The 22,462-nt window shown below is 35.7% G+C and overlaps 1 protein-coding gene across 2 annotated transcripts in view; it reads left to right on the forward strand.

Annotated features, from left to right (window-relative positions):
* CDIN1 (CDAN1 interacting nuclease 1) overlaps nucleotides 1–22,462 on the forward strand; it is a gene marked incomplete at its 3' end in the record, with an annotated part of 212,022 nt that overhangs the window by 46,135 nt on the left and 143,425 nt on the right. For both annotated transcript variants that reach the window (XM_082649600.1, XM_082649601.1), the window contains exons 2-4: nucleotides 12,231–12,276; nucleotides 13,168–13,232; nucleotides 20,274–20,334. In XM_082649600.1, the coding sequence (XP_082505726.1) occupies nucleotides 12,231–12,276; nucleotides 13,168–13,232; nucleotides 20,274–20,334 (172 nt within the window). The remainder of the gene's footprint in view (nucleotides 1–12,230; nucleotides 12,277–13,167; nucleotides 13,233–20,273; nucleotides 20,335–22,462) is intronic.

Below are 22,462 nucleotides of genomic sequence, written 5' to 3' on the forward strand. Positions count from 1 at the left end.
TGTAGAACAGATAAAAATCACAGAACTTTCAAGGTGAAAATAGACTCTAAAGTCATGGAATCCATATACAGATGTGAAACTGAGACTTTGAAATATTAAGTGATTTTTTTCCAATTAGAATTTAAACACCTCAAGAATAAAGACAGTTCCTATTGGTGCTCCCTTAACAGTACAACTTTTGATGCTCCCTATTGTTTAAAAAAATAATTGTGGAGTACATAAAGATGTCTGTCAGAAATTTGTAAGAGAAAACTAGTATTCCAGAGGGCTAAAAAATGGTCCTAAGTCAGGGGAAGTGACATGTTACCTGGAAAAATAATCACTTTTCATATTGTGAGGTTATATAAAATTTGCATTTATAGTAAAAAGAACTGTCATTGAGAAGTAAAATTCAAAATTTTGATCTCCCATTCATTGCATCTTTTGGTGGTAAAATGTGGGAACTTGGGGGTTTGGGGACTACTGGGGATATAAATTGTATTCTAGTATATTTTGCTTTTTTATCTGTGTTTATGTTTTAATTTATACACATTGGTCACAGATACATTATGATTACTGAAATAATTGAAAATATGTGATATTCTCATCCGTTAAGATGACATAGCTAAGTATTATTTCAGTAAGTCCTGCTTGTAGCACAACTTATTTTTTCCTTGATTTACATGTACCTGGTGTAAAATAACCCTTTACGTAACTTTGGGCAAATCATTTCATCTCTGTGACTTTTACTTTTGTCATTTTTAAAACGAGAGGCTTGGGCTTGGTCTAAAAACTCTATGATATCTCTTGAAATATTCCGTTTACTAAAACAGCTTCATTTAATAGTGATAGCAAGTCATAAAGGAGTATCCTGAGTCCAGTTTTACCCTAAAGGGTAGAAGTTCTCCAAATAGAATGAGGAGATTCAAAGAACATTCTAGACTCCAGAAAGAAGATGGTAATTTATGGCGATGTGGTGAGATTAAAGTATAAACTGCTTGGGGGATTGAAGGTGGGAAAGCATTGTGGGAGAGCTAAAAAGAAGGGGCCTAAAGCCAGGTTGAGAAAGGCCTCAAGTGCCTTGCTCATGAGTATGAACTTCATTCTATAGGTAGTTGATGCCTCCTGGGATTTTCAAGCCAAGAGGGTACATCATCCGATGTGTATTTTAGAAGCATTGTTGGTAAATTAGAGGTTGGATTAAAGAGTATAGAGATAGGAGGCAAGGGAAATGAATCAGGAAGCTATTTAGTCATTTAGGGAAGTAGGGACAAATGTGAAGAAAACTTTTGATTGTAGAATCAGCAGGACTTCTTGACTCCTTAGACGTTTCAGGTGTGAGGGTGAGGGAAGAATCAAGAATTACCTTGGGATTTGTAGCCCAGCTGTCTTACCTTTATGGAAATAATTGATTTAAGAGCGTTTGGGTATGAAACACAGTTGTGGGAAAGGAGTATGGTGGTAAATTTGATTTTAAGATGCATGCGGCCAAATAGGGGAAATGTCCCATAGGGAGCTATAAAATTGAGAACGTGATTCTGAGTAGGGGTGGAGGCTGGAAACATATATATGTATGTTTGGAAGTTACGGCAGTAGTTGTTGGGAACACAGCAGGGTGTGCTGTCACCCACATGAGCAAGTAGAATGAAGAGAAGAAGAGGGTTAGGGAGACCTCCTCCCTCCCCATCCGCTCCCCCGCCCCAGGAAACCCCAGGGAAGAGGCTAGCAGCCAGTGGGAGAGAGAAAGATAAGTGGTTAGCAGGGGAGAAGGAGAGGTTTTAGAAAATAGTTTCCTGGAATTCATAGGAAAGATTTTTAAGAAAGGGAAGATAGTCAAAGGTACAAAATATTGTGATGAGGTCAGCTAAGGTAAGAAGTATGTCTTTTTCAATTAAGGAGTGAGTACAGAAGTGAGATTGCCATGGGTTGGAGGCCGAATAGGATATACTGAACCAAAGACCTCGTAGACAAAGACATTTGGCAGTGAAGAGAAACGGTGGACAGTAGTTTGAAAGGTGTAGACGGGTTGTGGCTTAAAGACAGCGTGTGCTCGGAAGTAAATGAAGACTAGCCAGAGGAGAGGAAATGATGGAAAATACGCTAGCTAATACTCCATGCAGAGGTGGAAGAAAGTTTAATTTTTACCAACAGGGGAAGAATTGTAAATATCTTCCCATACAGGCTATTGTTATCAGACTATCATTATCTGTTAACTTTCTCTTGCTCTCTTACTCTTTCTGGCAATCATAATAAAATTTCTACAAACTTAAGGGTTTCTAATACTGTAGTTTTATCTGACTTATTAAAGAATGAAATCAGAATAAATTATTATAGGGAGAAAGAATTGATAAATATTTCTTACAGGTGTATCTATTATATTGTGTTGAAGTTATTCGGATTGCTTTAGAGAAAAATGACCCGACATCTGGTCTTGGAAGCAAAATTAAGTGTCTTTCACCCAAGCTTCTTATTCTTTATCTGATTTATGTTATGGCTCGTTCTAAAAAGTTAAAACCCAAATTTACTTAGAAAGGAAAGAAGTATAGGTGCTTATGCCTCTAATTAAATCAGAATGTTTAGAATAGGGTGGGACTTAGAGCAGAAAAAAATCTTAGATCAAGTTATCCAGCTCCTTCAATTCTTTCCATTTTTCTTCTCCTACTATTTAATTTTATTACGAAATATAGCACACATAGAACAGAGAATAGTATAATGAACTCTTTGAATCTACCTCTGTTTATATTTGCTTCAGATGCTTTTTACTTTTACAGAAATGAAATATCCTGACACTATCTACAGTTTTTTCCCCTTCAGATTTTTATGTTTCAAAAAATTTTAAAAATAAAAAAAATTATTTTTTTTAAAAGAGCTCTTTGATTCCTTTCCCCTTCTCTTTCATCTGAGGTAACCATTGTCATGAGTTTAGTGTTTATCAGCCTCATGTATTTCTTTTACTGTATCCATAAATGTCCATGAACAAAAAAGGTAATTATATTTTGCTGTTCTTATATTTTATATAAATGGTAACAAATGTGTGTATAATTCTGTAGCATGCTTTTTTTGTTTTTTGTTAAGTACTCTATTTTTGAAATGTATCCATGTTGATATCTGGTAGAGTGATATATCACTTTGTTTTTGCTTTTCAAAATTTATTAACTATTTCTGACATTCTTCTTCATGGATTTTAAGATAAATTTATCTCATCCTACCAGAAAACTCTGTTGTGAATTTGGTTCCCCCACTGCTGCTGAAGGGCCCGGTGAGGCAGCTGGACCCAAGGTGGGGTGTACTCCTTGGATGAGCTTTGACCATGGCACCCGGAGGGAGGATGGTCCCTCTCCACCCCTCCCTCAAATAGACTGTCCTGGAGCTTTAAAAAAAAAAAAAAAAATCATAGATTACTGTGTAGGGAATTGACAGTTTAATTAATACTATCTTTTTACCCATGATACTTTCTTTGTAAAAATATCTCTTCATTTAGTCAGGAACCCTCTTATGCTCTTCAGTAATGTTTTATAACGTTCTTCAAAGGTTTACATATTTTTGTTAAATATATATGTATAAAAAAACTATGGTTTTTTATTGTGAATGAGGTCCATTTTTTCTATTGCATTTTCTAATTTAATATTACTGTTTTATAATAATTCTATTTCTTTTTTATTTTAATCTTATATATAGTTACCTTTCTGAGATCTCGTATTAATGTTTAAAACTTTCGTTTATAGATTCTCTTTGTTTATTGATTCTCTTCTCATCTTCAAAGAAGGAGCATTTTGTTTGTTTCTTTCCTTTTTGATTCTCTTATTTCTTGTCCTATTTTGTTTTGTTTGCTGGGATCTTCAGTGTTCCAGAGCCTCCTAGAATAAAATCGGTTTCTTTCTTTTTTTCCCCTTATATCCAATTAATGCAATACATTTCCCACAACTGTTGATACACACTACTGTCATTGCTCAATTTTATGTATTTTTGTTATTTTTATTGTGATTTCCTCTTTAATCTATTGGTTAGTTAGTAATGCATTAATTTTTGAAAATAAGGGTTTGAGGGGGGGACTAACTTTTTAATCATTAAATTAAAATTTAATTACCTTTTCAGCAGATATAGTCTAGCCAAGTCCTGAACAGAACCTTTGACAGCTTTATAGAGCTGGAGGACAAGGTTTAGAGACCAGGGTCCACCAAAGGTGGGAACTCTTGCAAATGTCCCAAGCTTTGAGGTGGGACCCTAAAGGGCTATACCCTAGGAATTAATGTGGACTGAAAGTAAAAGAGCTCTACATTACTATATTTCACCTTCAAGTTTACTTCACTGGCCTAAAAATTCAGTACCTGAAATTGGACTAAGGTGATCCTGGACTCCTAGTGCTCCCAGAATCAAATCAGAATCCTCTCCAAAGAAAGTTAATCATTTTCGTATTCAGATTATTTATAAAGCAGTTTTTCAAGTAGTATAGCACATAATGGGAGATACTCAGTCACATAAGGACACATGACAACATAAATGGGAACCAGTAGAAACTGTAGAAATAGACTTAAAGGGGCTCTGGTTATTGGAACTACTAAACAGAATTTTTATAATCACAGTTTATTCAAGATGTTAAAAAAGACGATTGAAACTCTTCAGGGAACTTATTTGAAAAAAAGAATCAAATAGAAAATCTACAAGTGACAAATACAGTAATTGAAATTGGATGGATTTAACTCAATGGATGTATTTAATAGCAAGTTAGACATTACTGAAGAGAGAATTAGTGAACTGGGAGATAAATGAGAAGAAAATATCTAGAGTGTAACAGAGAATAACGAAGAAAAACAAAATGCTGTAAAATATGAAGAGAGAGTAAGAGATAGAGGATACAGTAAGGAGGGCTAACATACACTTATTTGGAGTCTTGGGTAGGAGAAACAGAGTGTTAAAGCAAGTTTAAAGAAATAATACTTGAGAATATTCAAAATGTCAAAATGTATCCAGTCATATATTTAAGAAGTCCAGCAAACTGTAAGCAGGAGCTTACTAAATACCAGAGTTAAAACTCCTAATAACCAAAGTTAAAAAAAAAAATCTTAAAACTGGGTAGAGAAATAAGGCACATTATCATTGAAAAGAGCTGAAATTTGAAATTTGACATCACCAACACATCTGCACTGCTGGAATTATTAAAAGAAAGTTATTCCGGATGGAAGAGTGGAAAAGGAAGGAAGGAAGGGCAATGAAATGTTCATGTGTGGATATATCAGAATGAACAGAAACTGTATAAAACAACAGCAATGTCTTGTGAATTTTAAGATATATGTAGAATTAAAACAACGTCAGTAATATTCTATATGTCAGAAGGGAAGAAATATAGATAGTGTTGCAAAGTTTTTGTATTTTCCAGGCAGCAGTTAATCACCAAGGGGCCATGTGTTTATGTAAGATAATCATTAATAGTATAAGAGTATTCAACTTCCAAGTTGCCAGGGGAAAAATAATGAAGAATAAGTACTAAATCAATTTAAAAGAATACAAAAAATGAGAAGAAAGGAACGTACAGTGATTAAGAAAATTAGCATTCAGTAAGATGATAGACTTAAACCTAAATATATTAGAACATACATTAAATGTAATCAATTGTAATCAAATCAATGTGGTATCTGTGCAGAGATAAACATATAAATCAGTGGAGCAGATTAGAGAGTCCCAAAATAGACCCTTAGATATTTGGTTTCCTCAAAGGCAACAAGATAATTCAGTCGGTAAATGGTGTGTGACCAATTGGATATATGTACAAAAATAACAAAAACAAAACGTGACTCCTATCTCAATGCACAAAATTGACTCAAGGTAGATCATAGGCCCAAATGTAAAAGCTAACATTCTTAAGCTTCTAAAACAAAACATACAGAATTATCTTCGTGACTATGAGTGGCAAAGATATCTTAGGAAAGACACACAAAAAGTACCAATAATAAAATTAAAGAATTGCAATATTGGACTTCATCAAAATTAAAATTTTAGCACTTCAAAAGACAGCAGAAAGAAAATGGAAATACAAGCCATTAACTAGAAGGTGTGACAAGAACGTATAGCGGTGGGAACTCTCCTTTAGTATTGGTGGGAGTTTAAAATTGTTACAAACACTTCGAAAAAGTGTTTGACAGTATCTACTAAAGCTAGAGATTTGCATGTCAGATGACCCAGAATTCCACTTCTGCATTTATACGCATCAGAAATGTGTACACATATGCACCAGGAAACATGTGCAGGAATGTTCACAGCAGCATTATTCTCAGTGCAAAAGACTGGAAACAGTTCAGATGTTCATCAATAGGATAGATAAATGTGAAGTATACTTATACAATAGAATGTATTATACAACAATGAAAATGAATTAACCTCACATAAATTAACATGGATGATTCCCACAGATATATTATTGAGTGAAAGAAGACAGAGGCAGAAGAGCACACACTGTGTGGTTCCATTAAAATAAAGTTTATGAACAGGCAAAGCTAACCTATGGAATTTAGGGGTACATATCTGGGTGGTAAAACTGTAAAGGAAAGCAAGAAAGTGATAAAGATCAGATTCACCTGCGAGAGGGAAAGGGTGATGATCAGGTAGAGTGCCTTTTGGGGTCCCAGCAGTGTTCTATTTGGTGACCTAAGTGGTTACATGGTTTTGTCTTAAGCATGATAAAAATAATTTTAAAAGGTTAATGTGTTATGGCAGGAATAAATGTTGATATCTTATGTAATGAAGGCATGTTACAAAAAATGTTTAAAACACAATTTTTGAAATTTTACTTTTGTATATAGACAGAAAGACACACACACACATCAGACACAGAGTAAAAAACACAGGAACACAGATGGACACCTATGGATTTTACACAGAATATGTACTATTTTATAACTAGGTAACTTCATTAAACATATAATAAAATTAACACTTATGGAGGGTGTTGTCCTCTGTAGAGAACGTTGATTGGGTTTATACCTGTGTTGTTCAGGGAAGGATTTAAAGTTGCTTTGTATACAGTAAATAGCATTTGAGCGAAAGACACATTTACAGTCACATAGAGACACTTCAGACAATGGTGTGGTTGGTTATTAACAAAATACACCTTAGCTGCAGGAAGAATAACGGAAATTACCCAACAATTTTTTAATCCTTGACTTTTTACTATAGGAAAATTTTTTTGTATAGTTAATTAAAGGAAAACTGAGTTTTCCTTTGAGTTTTTTAAAAGCGAATATCGTCTAAGGCCATAGAATTTGATCAAAACTCTTGACCTCCTGTGACTTCAATTTTCTATCAAAAAAGCAAGAATGCCCACCTTTCAGGGTTGTTTGGAGTATAATGTAACATATAAATGCTTAACCTTAAGCAACGGGTATTAGCACACATTAGAAGGGCAGATTAGCATGGGGATTAAGGGCTTGGGTTCTGGAACTGGACCTGGATTTCGATTTCCAGTTCTACCACTTACCTAGTTCTTTAATTGTGTACTTTCCTTAACTTCCCTTTCTCCATTTCCCCATCTTTAAAATAAGGACAATAATAGTACCTACCTCAGAGGATTGCTATGACGGTAAAATAAAGGGCACAGTATAGTGTGTAGCACAAAGTAGGTGTTCATATAACTCTTAGCTCTCGCTGGAGATAGAGCTGTTTTGGATGTGACTTCAGTTTGTCAGCAAAATTAGTTAAGTGCCTGGGACAGTAACCACTTTTTTTGTATATGTGAAACATGAGTGTAACTTGTAAGAATTTTTTGTGATAGTTGATTACTTCTAAGCTTAATGGTGCCATCTGTATAGTCATGTGTGGGAATATTTGCTACTATTAGGCATATAATGTAGTCTATATCCTCACTATGAAGTTGGAAATTAGAAAGAAGAAATGGGTGTGGGGGGTATGATAGATACATTTTTCTCTATTTCTTCAATTTAGTTTATATATTTTTTTCTTTTTTCTCCCCAGTAATTTCCCAGAATATCAGTAATCTCTCATGACTCTTTCCACTTCACATTGTTATTTTCCTAAAAAAAAAAAAAAAAAAAAATTAGTAGTACTGCTGTACCAAGCCTTGGTGTCTTATTGAATTCCATTTTGATTTTAGAGGGGAAAAAAAGGCTCTATGTTTCAAATTTGTATGTATGGGTGTGGGAGGGAGTGAGAGAGGGAAGTGAATTGCTTTTATGGAAAACCTTCCTAGACTAGTGCCCTGAATCACTGGCCGCATACAGCCAGTGATTTATTGTATTCTTTCATGGGTTTAGAGAAGTTGTACCTTGTGAGGTCTGCAAGCCTAATGCTTTGTAAGAGTATCTTGCTTTATCTTCTTAGGTTGGTTTACTGCTTCCCGAATTCTAGAAGCACTATTCATTTTGTTCAGAGGATTTCAAGCCCATTAGAGTGTAGACATTGACACATCATAGATTCTATAGCAAAAGGAGCTTGAAAGTTGAATAAAAACATTTATTTCTTTATGGTCTTTTTCAGAAGTTGGGCACTTGAAAGAGGAAGAACTTAAAGTATAAAGTGTAGTATCTTCTTCCTGAAGGTTCTACTTGCTTTAAGTCTTCACCTGGGAACATCAAGACTTCCCCCTTGTAAGAATGTTGCGTTGCAGCTAAGTCTGTGCTAAGTTCTGCTCTTAGTCTTTGCTGAAGCCATTCAACTCCCTGATGTTCATTTTCTCTAATATCCTTCAGGTTATTGAGTATCTTAGCTGGATGGGTGTGGACACACGTTGAGTTAAATACTATATGGGGCACTGGTTTGTTGCCTGTTTATGTACCTGGCGTTTGAAGTTTTGAATGTAATATAAAATGAGGGTAATCAGTACCCCATCAATGTTTAAAATCTGTATGGAAAAGGCATTCACACATAGCAATTTATGATCTCTAGTCAGTCTCTGATGTCAGTTTAGTGACACAGTGACAGACAGAGGAACAATTTTAAGGAAGCCAAATACAGTAGCTGCCAGCTAGGAAGAGAATTAGAAAGTATAAAAATGGACAGCCCCTTCCAAGTATTGCATCCTGTACAGGTGCCGTCGTGATAGGGCACCCTGTCTCTGAGCCCTCCCTCGATTGTGTCTCCTACTTCCTAGGCACATAGGAAATAGAAACCTTTCTCTCCTCCCTCCCTCCCTCCGCCCTTCCCTCACTCCCTCCCCCACTTCCTTTCCCCCCTCTCTTCCTTCCTTCCGTCCTTTAAAAAAAAAGGACATGTGTTATTACTCAAAAGAAGTATGGAAGGTAGTGACTTCAATTCATGGTCTTGAGCAGCTCAACAGTGTCCTCAAGGACCCAAGCTCCTTCTGTCTCCTGTCACAGGTCCTCAGTGTGTTGGCTTTGTCCTCATGCTTGTTTCCTTGTTTCCCCATTGCTGCAACATGACTACTGCTGCTCCGTAAAGCCATTTGTCACACGACTCAGACAAGGTTTTACATAGCTAGTGTAGGAGTCTACTCACATGCTCTTCTTTTCTCAGATACCTGCAGGGTGAGGAGCTTAATATGGGAGGGTAGCATGGGAAAAAAACACAAAACGATCTTTGAAGAGACTTTGGGCATTTGTGCAAAGTAAGTGACTGTATTTTTGAATATATAAATGGAAAACACATGTATGCTAAGTGACAGGTATATGCTCCAAAGTCTTGAAATATGTGAGGATTCAGGGTATGATTTACTTCACTAAGTCCCTAAAAAATATGTGAGCGCTTGACAATGTTCTAATTTTTGCTTTTACGCACGTATATGTTGAAAGTTTCCTCTAAATCAGTTCCTGTCCACTTTAATGTTTTTATTTTGGAGGCATATTTTCCCATACCCATGACCTCAGGACATTGTGGACGCTCAGTGAAACCTGCTGATGGACTGACTGTGACGTTTAAGATAAGCCTTTTAGTTACGCAGAATCTTCTCCTCTCTTCCTCTCTAGCCAGGAACCATATTCTTTGTGAACCTAAGGAATGTTGAATTTAAACCGTAACTTCTGTGGCTCTTGCCAATCGAATCAAACAGTAGGGGAAGCTGCAGTGGGGGGCAGGCAGAGGTGGTGAGTTCTTTGAAGCTAGACCCTCGAGGTCATGGTTTCTCCACTCACCAGTCTTGCCTTGGGATCCCGTCTCAGAATCCACACACTGGAAGAGAGTAACAAATAATACACACTGGGGTCAGTGTCTTAGCTGCACTAAAACTACCCTCCGGTTCTTTATGTCGTGAGGCTTGTTCACAACGCTCTTCTGTAAGCTTAGCACACACAGGAAGAGAGCATTGACTGACAAACTACCTCGCAAAGATCAGTTAGTTCTCTACAGCTTTGTATGGTCAGCCAAACCCAAAGCCTTTTGGACCCAAGTCTGTCTTTCTATTTTACTATGGTAAGTCATTTTCTCTTTTTAGCTCTAGCCAGGTTTTGCCCCCAGTGTAAGCTGGAATTTTCTCTCTAACCCACTTGGCCGCTGAGAAAACGTGTTGCTCCATAGGCTATGTCCATGGTTTTAGCTGAATTGAATTCTAAGCTGTTTAAGACAGTTTCCTGATTGAAGGCGTTATCTTGTGCTCAGTTTTTACAGTGCTCTCAACTCTTGACCAACTTCTTGCTTTGAACTGTTTATTCTTGGGCTTATTCCTTCTGCTGTCTGTTAGTCTTCCCTTTCTGAGCGTCTACCATTCTACTCTTGTTTTATTCAGTTTAGTTTCCTCCTCATTAGTCATTGGTCCCTGACTTGCCCATTACATGCACATTTATTTCCATCATATTGTTTGAGACCAAGAGACTGACATTTTGCCTTCCATTAATTGGTTAACATAAATATATTTTGCTGTGCAATGAGGAGGGCTGTATTTATTGTACATAAATATATAACATAGTGACTCATTCAGTAGTTTATAAAGATTTGTGTTTAACTTTGCCATTTTTTTTCAGGAGTTGGTTGTCAGCAACCCTACTAGAGTATGTGATTTGCATGTGAAGCTCAGGGAAGCCAGGCATAATAGGAAGATTTTATACATAGAACTGGCTTTTTCAAAGGTGCCTTCCATTTTTAGAGACATTGAAAAAGTTATAATGGATTTATAATTTTATTCAATCATTTCTCAGTACTTTTGAGTTATTAAAACAGTCCTTTAGTAATCATTGGTTTTCCTTGATAAACATTTATGGTGTTTTTTTAAACATATTCTTTTGTAATCTAATAAGAGTGGAAAGGGGTTAGAAGCCAAATCTGTAATGATATGCAAGAGATGACAGTACTGACAGTGAGTAAAGAAATATGGTGTCATTGCTTTTATTTCATACTCTCCAAATTAGCTGTGATGAGCTTAAGCAGTCTCATTCATGAATAGAAAAATTTTAATTATTCACAGTGCTTTGGTGTACTATAAAAGCAGAATTATTAACACTGTAATTTGCTCGGATAGCATTTGGTAGGAAAATATATCAGAAATAATTAATTGTTTTCAAGATATGATAAGGCAGCTGTATCTACAGGGGGCAATCAGAAAGAATAGTAGTGGGCTATTGATTGCTTTTTAGAGAAAAAAATTCTGTTCCATTTCTAAATGTTAACAATCGTAAGAGGAAAATTCCCACTTGGGATGAATGTTTTCCAGGTTGCTTCATTGCCAGGTGTTTGACATTGCATGGAGTCTTAGATGAATAAGGCTTACGGCAGTCTTAGGGAATGCTGTCCTCAAGGGCCTCAGCTTTCTGCTATGAAAGCTTCTATTTTCAAAGTAGGCCAGTATCGGTGGGAATGTTCCAGTGGTCTCTGTGCTACTTCTGGTGAAGAGCAAAGTTTCCCCCCTTGAATCTGAGAGACCTACAGAAGAGGATACCTACCTGCTAACAAAATAAATTTCAGAATGTTGCCAGTGAATGAACTGCATTTTCTACTGTTTATGGGATTTGACTATCATTTATCAATGGGAATAAACCTTGCCTCTTTTTGGTCCCTTTTAACATACCTGCATGGTACAGATATGATTTATAATCATTCTAAAGTTTAAGAAAATCCAAATCATATGATAGTTTGCTTTGAGACCATCCATATTTCCCCCTTTCCCTTTTTCTGTCTCCTTGACCTAGCAGCAGGAAGCCTTTGTTTGAGGTGTTCATCTGGAACAACTTTTCCACACTTGTTTTCATGTTCTGTTAGATTACAGGGCAGCAGGCCTACCTTTGAAGCTCCTTTCTCTTTTGTTTCTTTGGCGTGCACTCCAGTAATTAACTTTGTCCTTCTTTTATTTGTTCCAGTCAATCGCAGGCCACTCTGCTGAGCATCTTCTCCCAGGAGTACCAGGTTAGAAGTTTTCTCCTTTGTGAGGGTTGACAGGTGCCTAATTGAATGATGAATGTCCCTTTATTTCTTTGTAATTGAACTGCCAGCTCTCTGATTGGGTTGGAGGATATTCTCCTTTCCACATCGAGCACCGCCTGCGTCTCAGTGGAGGCCTGCCAAGCCTACCCATCCATCTGTCTAATAACATCTAGCCTTTGCTTATTTGGTGGACCTGTAATAAATTATGCTAAACCATTATTATTCTGACAATAATAATTTCCCTGTGTTGCGTGGTTCCATGTGCTAAATGTTTGCTGACTTGCACTGTCAGTGCCGCTTTCCATTGCTGACAGAGATGATGATAAATGACCATTGCTGGAGTGGCAGAAGGCAAGAGAGGCAGAAAATGGAGTCATTTATCATGAGATGACAGGTGTCAGTCAAGTGGCAAGTCTCTATGGAATTACTTTTTGTAGTTTTCAAATAAGTTGTTTTTAAGCAATGTTCTTCCTGGTTAAAAATGGCAATTGGATTGTAAAACTAGAGTGCGGAGGACTTAGATGGAATTGAATTGAGGGAAAATTAATACAAAGGTTGAAACAAGGAACAAGTTTTTCTTTGCCCTCTACAACCCTAAGCAAACTTAATTTAGATTCAATTACTATGACCCTGTTGGCTTTTACATATATACTGTACCTTGTGGTACAGTCTGGAGACATCCCAGCCACGCAATAGAGATTAAAATGCATAGGTTCATAGAGTAGAAGGGAAAAAAGATCTACCACCACCCAAATCCCCAAACTGTTATTCGGTTTGTCCTTTATGTTAGACATTGGAATCAAGAAATGTGTCATTTTTGTTCTTGAACCTGATCTGTGACACAACATAAAAATCTTTTTTATTTTGTTTCAGAAACATATTAAGAGAACACATGCCAAACATCATACTTCGGAAGCGATTGAAAGTTATTACCAGAGGTATGACCTGCCTGCCCCACTAGAGGGTATCATAATACCTATTAATTGTAATAATAATTATGAATAAATTAGATTAATAAATTGATTTTCTATATAACATTCCAAGGCATCTTGTTTTAAGTCTCTTATTTAAGACTTCAAGTATATTTTTTTTAATTTCTCAAATACTCTGTTATATGGATTTAAAGAATATGGTGAAACCATCTTAATTTACATGTGTGTGAAATCTTTACTATGTAATAAATTGTTTCAGTATTAGAAAATCTCAGTTGGATGCTTGAAACTGTAAGCACATATCTTGGATAGATGCGTATGTTTATGCATACGTATATCTACACGTATATGTGAAAGTTCTCAAACCAATTTTATTTCTTATTTAAATCAGCAAGTTGAAAAGTATATTAGAAAATAAGATTAAATTTTGGTACAGTTGTATTTTGCATCGTCAGTATTGGGTTAGCCATTTTAGAAAGGCAAAAAAAGATATAAATCAAGTAAGGACATAAGGAGGCACATAATAATGTACAACTGTCAGAATTTAAGAGGGGTTTATATTTTAAAAGGAAAGTCTTGAGTATTGAATCAATAACATGATGTTCAGGAGATATTTTAATTTCAGCCTAATTTATTATAGCTCCCAACCTCTTGTTCTGAAACAAAAAGCATCTTTAAAATAGCTCCTTTTTTAAAAAATTAAAAATTTTTTGGCTTTGTAATATGAGTGAATAACTTATAATGGTAAATGGTTATGGTTTGCATTAGAAATTATTGGTTGCTTTCTTAAATATTTTAAGGGCATACTGGAAAGGAAAACAGTTTGAAATATGCTCTTAAATTATTACACTTAAGATTGACAGAGCAATCTTTCTGTGGTGAGAGTGACACCACTGATTTTAGATGAATGATTTTTATGCATGAAAATTCTATGAATTAAATGAATATGCAGATAAAATATTGGTATTATGTTTCTGTAAAGTCTTTTTTTCTTAAGAATTGAGTGTTTATTGAAGTTAGATTTTTAAAAAAGTATTCACTATGCCATAGTGGTAAAAGATATATTCTGTTTTGAGTAGAAGTGTCTGTTAAAGAAATATACATGCATACACAAACACACACACACACACTTTTATACCTAGGAGAGTTACTCCTTAAGAAGCCTTTGTAAAGTTTGAAGTGATTTATTCAAAAGTCATAATCTCCTCAGTGAAATTAACATTTAAATTAAAGTCATCATCTAAATCATACATATAAAATTGAGAAAGGCCCATGAAGTGCTGTGAAGCCAACAACTGCTTTGGCAACCAGACTCTCCACTGAAAGACTGAAAAGTGGCTCACGTGTCAAAAAATACATTCTTATTTATAAAATTTATAGTCTTAGGCTTTCATATAAAAGTATGGTTCTATTCCAGATTTTAAGGCCCAGTTAACATCAACAAGGGAAAATAAAGCATTTCCTAGAAATTTGGAGATTTGCTAACAGGCCATGGGCTGCCCTCTAATAATCTTTTTTTTCATCGTAAAAAAGCTGTTTTAATTAGATGATTTCTAAGATCTCTAAATGCTGCTTTTAAAAAATTTACTTTCATTAAAAACTAAATTTGTGGGGCTTCCCTGGTGGCGCAGTGGTTAAGAATTCACCTGCCAATGCAGTGGACACGGGTTCGAGCCCTGGTCTGGGAAGATCCCACATGCCACAGAGCAACTAAGCCCGTGCGCCACAACTACTGAGCCTGCACTCTAGAGCCCGCGAGCCACAACTACTGAGCCCACGTGCCACAACCACTGAAGCCCACATGCCTAGAGGCCGTGCTCCACAACAGGAGAAGCCACCGCAATGAGAAGCCCACACACCACAACAAAGAGTAGTCCCCGCTCACCGCAACTAGAGAAAGTCCGCACACAGCAGTGAAGACCCAACGCAGCCAAAAAATAAAATAAATAAATAAATAAATTTATTTTTTTTAAAAAAAGTATGTTTGATTTCCGAGGTATGAACATACTTTATTGGATTACCTGGTTAGTTTAGGCCAAAAACAAAGATCTTTAAGTATGGTTACTCGAACAGTTGATTGGGTAATAATGAAAATATAGAAACATACTTGTATTCCTTTAAGTTTAGTTAAATGTGAGAACCTCAATTACTTTGAGGAGTCACGACATTTGAAACACAATCTTGAAGTTAGGCTGTAATGGACCGTCTAATAGGAAAGCAGTCCGACTGGTTTCTTACTTTACCACCCTGCTTCCTGACTTTTCTGCCCTGCACTTTGTGCTTGTAGACGGGCTGTGTTGTTACCTTTCAGATGATTTGACCTCACAGGTCTCTTGTTCTAAATGTGCAGGTTGAATGTCCCTGTATTCTCTGTGGTAAATTGGCCTTGAAAGGTTTTTGTTTCCCAGCTGATTAGAATAAAGGCAAAATTATATCAAACCATACTTAAGCAGTTTGACAATCTCAACAATTTCTTCCTTTCTTTTTCTTTTATAAAAGTAATACATGCCTATTGTGAAAATTAAGTACATTTTTAATGGTATAAAAAAGAAATGAATGGATTGCCCATAATTGTGGCACCCATAGATAACCACTGGTGTTTTTCATTCCAGTCTTTTGTCAATCCATGTTTACATAGATGAGGTCATCCTATATATGCAACTGTGAATTCTGAATTTGATACTTGGAAAAATACATATTATTTTGAAGAGAGCGTTTTGTAAACATTTTTATTTTATTACTTCATATGAAGGTATCATAATTTACTGAATTATTCCTCTGTTGAACATATATGTTTCCAATATTCTGATACAAATAATACTGTGATACATATTTTGGTGCATAAGTCTTTGCATTTGAATTAGTTTCTTAATATTTCTGTAGATGGAATTACTGGTGTAAACAATAAGCATTTAATGATCTTATTATATGTTGTCAAATTACCATCTAGAAAGATAGTAATGGTTACATTTCTACTAGCAATATCAGAGAATTCCTGTGTCTCTGTATTCTTGCTAGCATTGAGATGTTCTCAATTCAGAATTTGAAGTCTGTATTAAAGACCATACAATCCACAGAGTAATTCCATCATGGTTAACTGAAACTTCAAAGTATCCAAACAACAGTAGAAAATGTTTTCCTAAGCTTTTGAATTACTGAGGAAATTTCCTCAGTTCTTCATGTTGTGTGCCTATAGACACAGCTTGTTCATGTTGAAAAGAACTCTCTTTTCTTTCCCACTGTACTAATGGCATTTTAGTTCTAAACAGGAAACATACTTGGTAAAATTTATTTAGATTTATCTAGATCAGTGCACATGGGCATATATGTGCACACGCACACATACACAAACACACGCAAGTTGGTCAACTTTACAAGTTTCCTCATCAATAGCAAAGTTTAGAAATACTGTCTCTCATCTCCTCCTGTCTCTCAACACACACTGTCTGAGGGGCCAGCTTTATTAGCTTTGCAGAATCAGACCAGTTGGATTTTATTCAGATGTTCACATGGAAAAAAGGTTAGTTCAAATATGTTACTGATACCACATGATACAGATAGTTTCTAAAAATTCGAACCACTTTTTTGTTTAAATAGCACCATTTACTTTGCATTCACTGTGTCCCATCTACTATGCTAGGAACCAAGTATAAGAACCACAATACCTGTCCTCAGCTGCTCTGTTTAATGGGAAAATAGTTGCATGCATGGAGATGGATTCCAGAGATTTTCGATATAGAATCAACAAAGGTAGTATTCAGATGTAAGCTTAGTGAAGAATTTTGGTAGATTTTTGAAGTTTTACCATTATAGTTATAAAAATATTAAGATTAAATAAGTTTGCCTTATATTTAAAATCAATATATATTATTTTTAATCTTAGATGCTAATAGATCTTTCACACTCAAAAAACGTCATAAAATGGACCTTCTGGGAAGATCTTTTAAGGATGGTTTCACCCACGAGATATACATGTATTAGTCCTCCTGTGGCAAAGCTGGAGGATGACATACAGTCTATGCAAAGTAATTTCAATTTGCAAATAGGCATCAGGAAGGTAGCCCTGGTTACCTTAATGTAGTGTTCAGGATTACATTTTTATATCCCAGTTACAATTCAGATCTTTGCCAAGGACCTGCTGGATGAATGTTCAACATTGATTTGTGTAGCCCTACCCCAAGGAGAGAGAAACAACCCATTATAACTGTGTGAATAGTCTATGCTGTAAGTTTGCACAAGATGTTTTGAGGATGGAGAGAAGGGTAGCATTAGGAATTTCTGATTATGACCTTACTGAATGTCTTCTGTAATTATCATGCTCCTTTGATTGCATATCTAAAAATTTGAGTAAACCTGATCTGTCACTTGATATGGGGGACAGTTAAAGTTCCCAGAAAGGACAAATGCAACTTCAGATTAATTTTAACCTAATTTCTTTTCCTTAGCACTTCTGAAGTGTTATAAGGTATAGGTGGGAAACAAATTGGGGAATAAATACAGTTAGAAGCAGATCTACCCTTTTCAGCATATGAGGACACCTCAGTAGACTTTGGGAGATCAGCGGTCCATTTCAGAGATTTACTGCTTACCAGCTAGGGGAGCCCAGATGGGTTTCATCAGTACTCTGGAGTTTGGTTTCTTTATATGACCAACTGGGAAGAGTAATCAAGCTCATAATTAGGAATTTCCACTGTATTAAGTATGAACATGCTTCAACTATTATATAGACTGTACAGATATAGGGGGCTAATGTTGTCGTTTGACCAACTCCTGTTGCTTTAAACTTAATAGAAGTGTTCTATCGGTCATTACCAGGATTGTGATTGATGCAGCATTTATATGAAACCATATAATTTGGACTCAGAATGATAGTTTCCGGGCACAGGCAGTGATCTGGGGTCTAGCTGTTCTCTTTCATTCTTTCCAAATTAACCCCTGAGAAGAGGTTCTGCTCTGGTCTCACAAGAGCCTTTCCCAGTCCTCAGATAGCCCAGGCACATTCCTGACATTTGCACTTACTGTTCTCTTGCTGGGAATGTTCTTCCTCTCTTGGCTGGCTGCTTTCCTTCTTGTGGGTTTCTACTTCAGTGTCACTTCCTTAGAGAGGGGCTTCCTGACCAACCCATCTAATTTATATTATATTGTAGCATATGTCATTACTTTATATATTTATTTCTCTTTTTCTTCTCTGTCTCTTCACTGTTATATGATCTCTGAGATGGCAGAAACCAAAGAAGTTTTGTTCCCTTCTGCTTCTTCAGAACCTGGAATAAGGCCTGACAACTAGTTAGCTCTCAAAAATACTTGTGGGATAAATGAATGTTAAGTAGAGAGTTGTAAAGATATACTATTATCAATATTGGCTTAAATACCCTGACCCGGAATCAGAATGCTTAATGCATGTGCGCTCTGGTTCGTTGCTCCGACTTGACGAAACTGATTGTTCCTTGAGCAGACCTATCAGTGCAATGGAAGTTCTGTAAGTTGACATGAAGGTCTTAGCTGACCTATTTCCCAGGGATCTTTCTCTAAACCACACTTGTCTTGTTTGTTTTTATTTTGTTGTTCCCTTGCTCCTGAAATGAAAGTACTTATTTCCCAGTTAGATTCCTAAACAATTTATTTAAGAAAGGGCCAATAGATGAAAATGGATGTATTAGAATTACTTTCAAGTTATAATGATCCTGAGACTTTCCCCACCTTAAATAATTTGATTTTATTCCACTTCATTTATTGGAAATCATACATCTTTATAAGCATACCTGTGAAATTAATTCAGTTTTTGCTTCTGGCCGTTACAGGGAAGACCTCACCTGTTTACTTTGATTTTTACTATCAAACAAATGTTGTTAGTTTATTCAATCAAACAGTATACTATAGAGAAAATGTTCATACTTAATTTTATTTTCTTGCCTAAAATGGCTTTTTAAAATTATTTAATTACTCATTTATTAGAGAAAAAAATATGTATTCAGTATTACAATATAATCACCTATTATAAGCCAAGAACCGTGCTAGGCATAATAAATTGAATAAAATGAAATTCTTCTACCTTCATGAGGCTTTCAGCCTTACAGTCGGGATGGGTTTGAGGTAGACAAGTAACTCAGCAGATACAGTGTTCTGGGCTAAGTGATGGAGAGATGAACAAGGTGCTCCTGGATTGCACATGAGGGATACTTAATGTTCTCCCAGGTCATGGTGGATGAAAAAGGCAACATACAATCTGAATCAGGAGTTACCCAGGTGAAGGGCTGGAGTGGGGAACAGTGACTAGAGATGAGGCTGGCTGAAGAGAGTAGGTAGGAACCAGATTATGAAGGTCCTTACGAGAATGTTTAAGTGGTTATAATTTAATCTTGAGATTTAATGTGGGGTTTGTGAAGTGTTTTAAGGAGGAGAATGGTATGTTCAGGTCTTTGTTCTAAAACAAATCACTCTGGCTTCCATATCTGGGATGAATTTGGGGAGTTGTTTGTTTGTTTGTTTTGCAGGGTTAGGGGATGTGGAGAGCTGGAGGTTATGACAGAAATCCAGAGCAGATAAGATGATGGCTTGTATTACCTATTAAAGGTGTGCTGACCCACTGATGAAAAGTCTGTTCCATATTTTTCCTAATAAGGTGTCAACCAATCCTATGAACTAAAAGTAAATAAAAAAGTGATATGCTTGCATGGATGCGTTTTTCAGGAGTAAACTTATTTCCTTCCCATGAGTGGCTGTGGTATAGATAAAGCCAGGGTGATAGGGATAGTTCTTTTCAAAATCACCTCTGTGTTCACTTACATGTTAGGAGGTGAACACAAGGGAGACCTGTGTACTCAGACGTCCTTTCCCCAACTTCAGTTAGTTAGTTGCCAGTGGTTTTGAGGTAAGTTGTTTTTTGTTATTCTTTTCCCTTCAGTGCTTTCCTATGACAGTAGCATACTTTAACTAGCGTTAAGCGTGGCATTTGCCCAGGAGAAACATGTACACACAGGGGATGCTGACAAGTCTATGCTGGCCTTTTCTTGTCACTGCATTACCACTTGGCTTTGTCTTGTCTAGGTATCTGAATGGAGTGGGGAAAAATGGAGCTGCCCCAGTACTCCTGGAGCTAGCCAATGAGGTAAAGTTATTGTTATTATTTTATTTAAACTTACATAAAACCTAAGGGGCCTATCTAGAGTAGCTTTGCTTAGAATTATAATTAACCTTAAAAAAAAGAAAGATTTTGAAATGCAAAGCAGATAAAACATTTTATCTTAGATGCAGTAGACATTTAAATTGCTCCCTGGTCTCTTTGTACTTTTAATAATTGGACCAAGAACTTATTAATAAATCAGTTAACATAATTAGTCTACTTCTTTTAAAGCACATGTGTAAACAGCTTCTTGGTTTCTTATTTTGTGGGAAATTTCAACCAAACAGCTCAGGACATGCTCTTCTTTAGATGTGTTGTTTTAATTTAGTGTGAGACATACCTGTGTCAAGTACAGAGATGTATGCCAAGAAAATCTATGCTGTCATAAAAGTGAAGAGAGAAATTGTGTACCTAAAGATGTAACATTTACTTGATTCATTTGTTGTTGTTGGCAAACTTTTATTATAATAAAAGATACGTGCCTTCTAGAAAAGCCTTTCTTTATATGAAGAAGCATACTCTTCTTATTAACACCAAGCATGAAGTGATTTGTTGAACTTATCTGTTAACTCTTATCTGCTTCTGTTTGGGGAAACAATAATAGTCTCACGTTTAAAAAAGGAAACCCCAAAGACTTCCCATGAATGAAGAAGCTGTAAAAAGTTCATAATAGTTGCAGAGAGCATACAGAAAAAATAAAATATTTAATTCCTAAACTTTAAAATATTTATCCAGTGTAATAAGAGCAATACAATATTTAGTCTGACTTGGAACTGCTTATGCAAACCTCATAGGGATGGAATGAAATGTACACTATTTTTGTGTTGCATTATAATGGAAAACATAGAAGCAAGGCAGAAAATGTATATTTGCATTAAAGATGACTAGGTGCTGTGAGCATTAAGTGTTGCAGTAGCAGCGAGTTCTCCATGTTATATTAGCAAGGAAGGATGGCTTCTCTCACAGCTTCTGTCTGCTGTGCACCACTACAGTCAGCCAATGAGTAATTACCTATAAGTTACTAGGAGGTTTTAATAGTCTAGGCAATGTCTGCACAATCTGATGGGATAGTTAACATATAGAATGAATTTCTCTCCTCCTAGCAAAACATCTATTGATATTTTATTCTTTTTTTTTTTAATTTCTAGAGCAAGGTGGTTTTTAAGTGTCTCCAGACTTCATTATTAGTCGATTCTATTAGCAACTTGAAGTATCTGAGCTATAACTAATTCAGAATGTAGTGATTGTCCTTTATGAGAAAGAAGAGTGTTCTTTATGAAAAAAAAAAGTGTTCTTGATACAGCATCTAGAAAGAGTGTGATGCAAATGTGGTAGCCATTTTTATAGATGATATTGGTGGCGTAAGTTTTATATAGTAGCAATTTATATTCATTTGAATTTTTAATGGATATTTCTGTTGAGCTTAGCTTATTTAGCTGACCTCAACTTCCATCCTCTGGTAATATGGAAAATTTTAACCCACTGACACATTTTCTCCTATATCAATAAACCTGTTATTTACCATGAATATATAGTAGTGTTTAATCAAAGAAAAGAAATAGTTATTTAAAGATGTTTTCTCTCCTTTGGCTGCAGATTAGTACAGAGATAATAGCACCTTCTGAGAGATTGCTAATGCATTAGGGAAATTTGGGAACGACTGGTACCAGATTATGGCTTTTCTAAACAACCAAGCTGCCATTTTTATATGATAGTTAATACCTAAATGACATATGCTTGCATCTGGTGACAATTGATGTGATGGTAATGCTTTATGAGTCACTATATATTTAATCAGTGAAAACTGTAAAAATTGATGAGAAATATATAACATTGATATATTACAGTGTGTAGCAGCTCTCTTAGATAAGAACAAATTTGATTTGGAGGGTAGGGACTCTGTGTGGTCGTCATTGATTTATAAATATCTTAATACTAATTTTCCTATTTCAAGGCTAAAAATGAACATTTTAGGAAATCTTGCTTTGTTAGTAATAATAAGATCAGTCATTCTGTTCTCTCCACACAAATATTTTCAAGTGAGATTTGAAGCACTATGAATTTTACTTACATGCTAAATTCTGACATGAAGCATGATGGCCCTATTTCAGAG

This window comes from Grampus griseus, assembly GCF_964374135.1.
Source record: "Grampus griseus genome assembly, chromosome: 2".
Classification (NCBI taxonomy): Eukaryota; Metazoa; Chordata; class Mammalia; order Artiodactyla; family Delphinidae; genus Grampus; species Grampus griseus.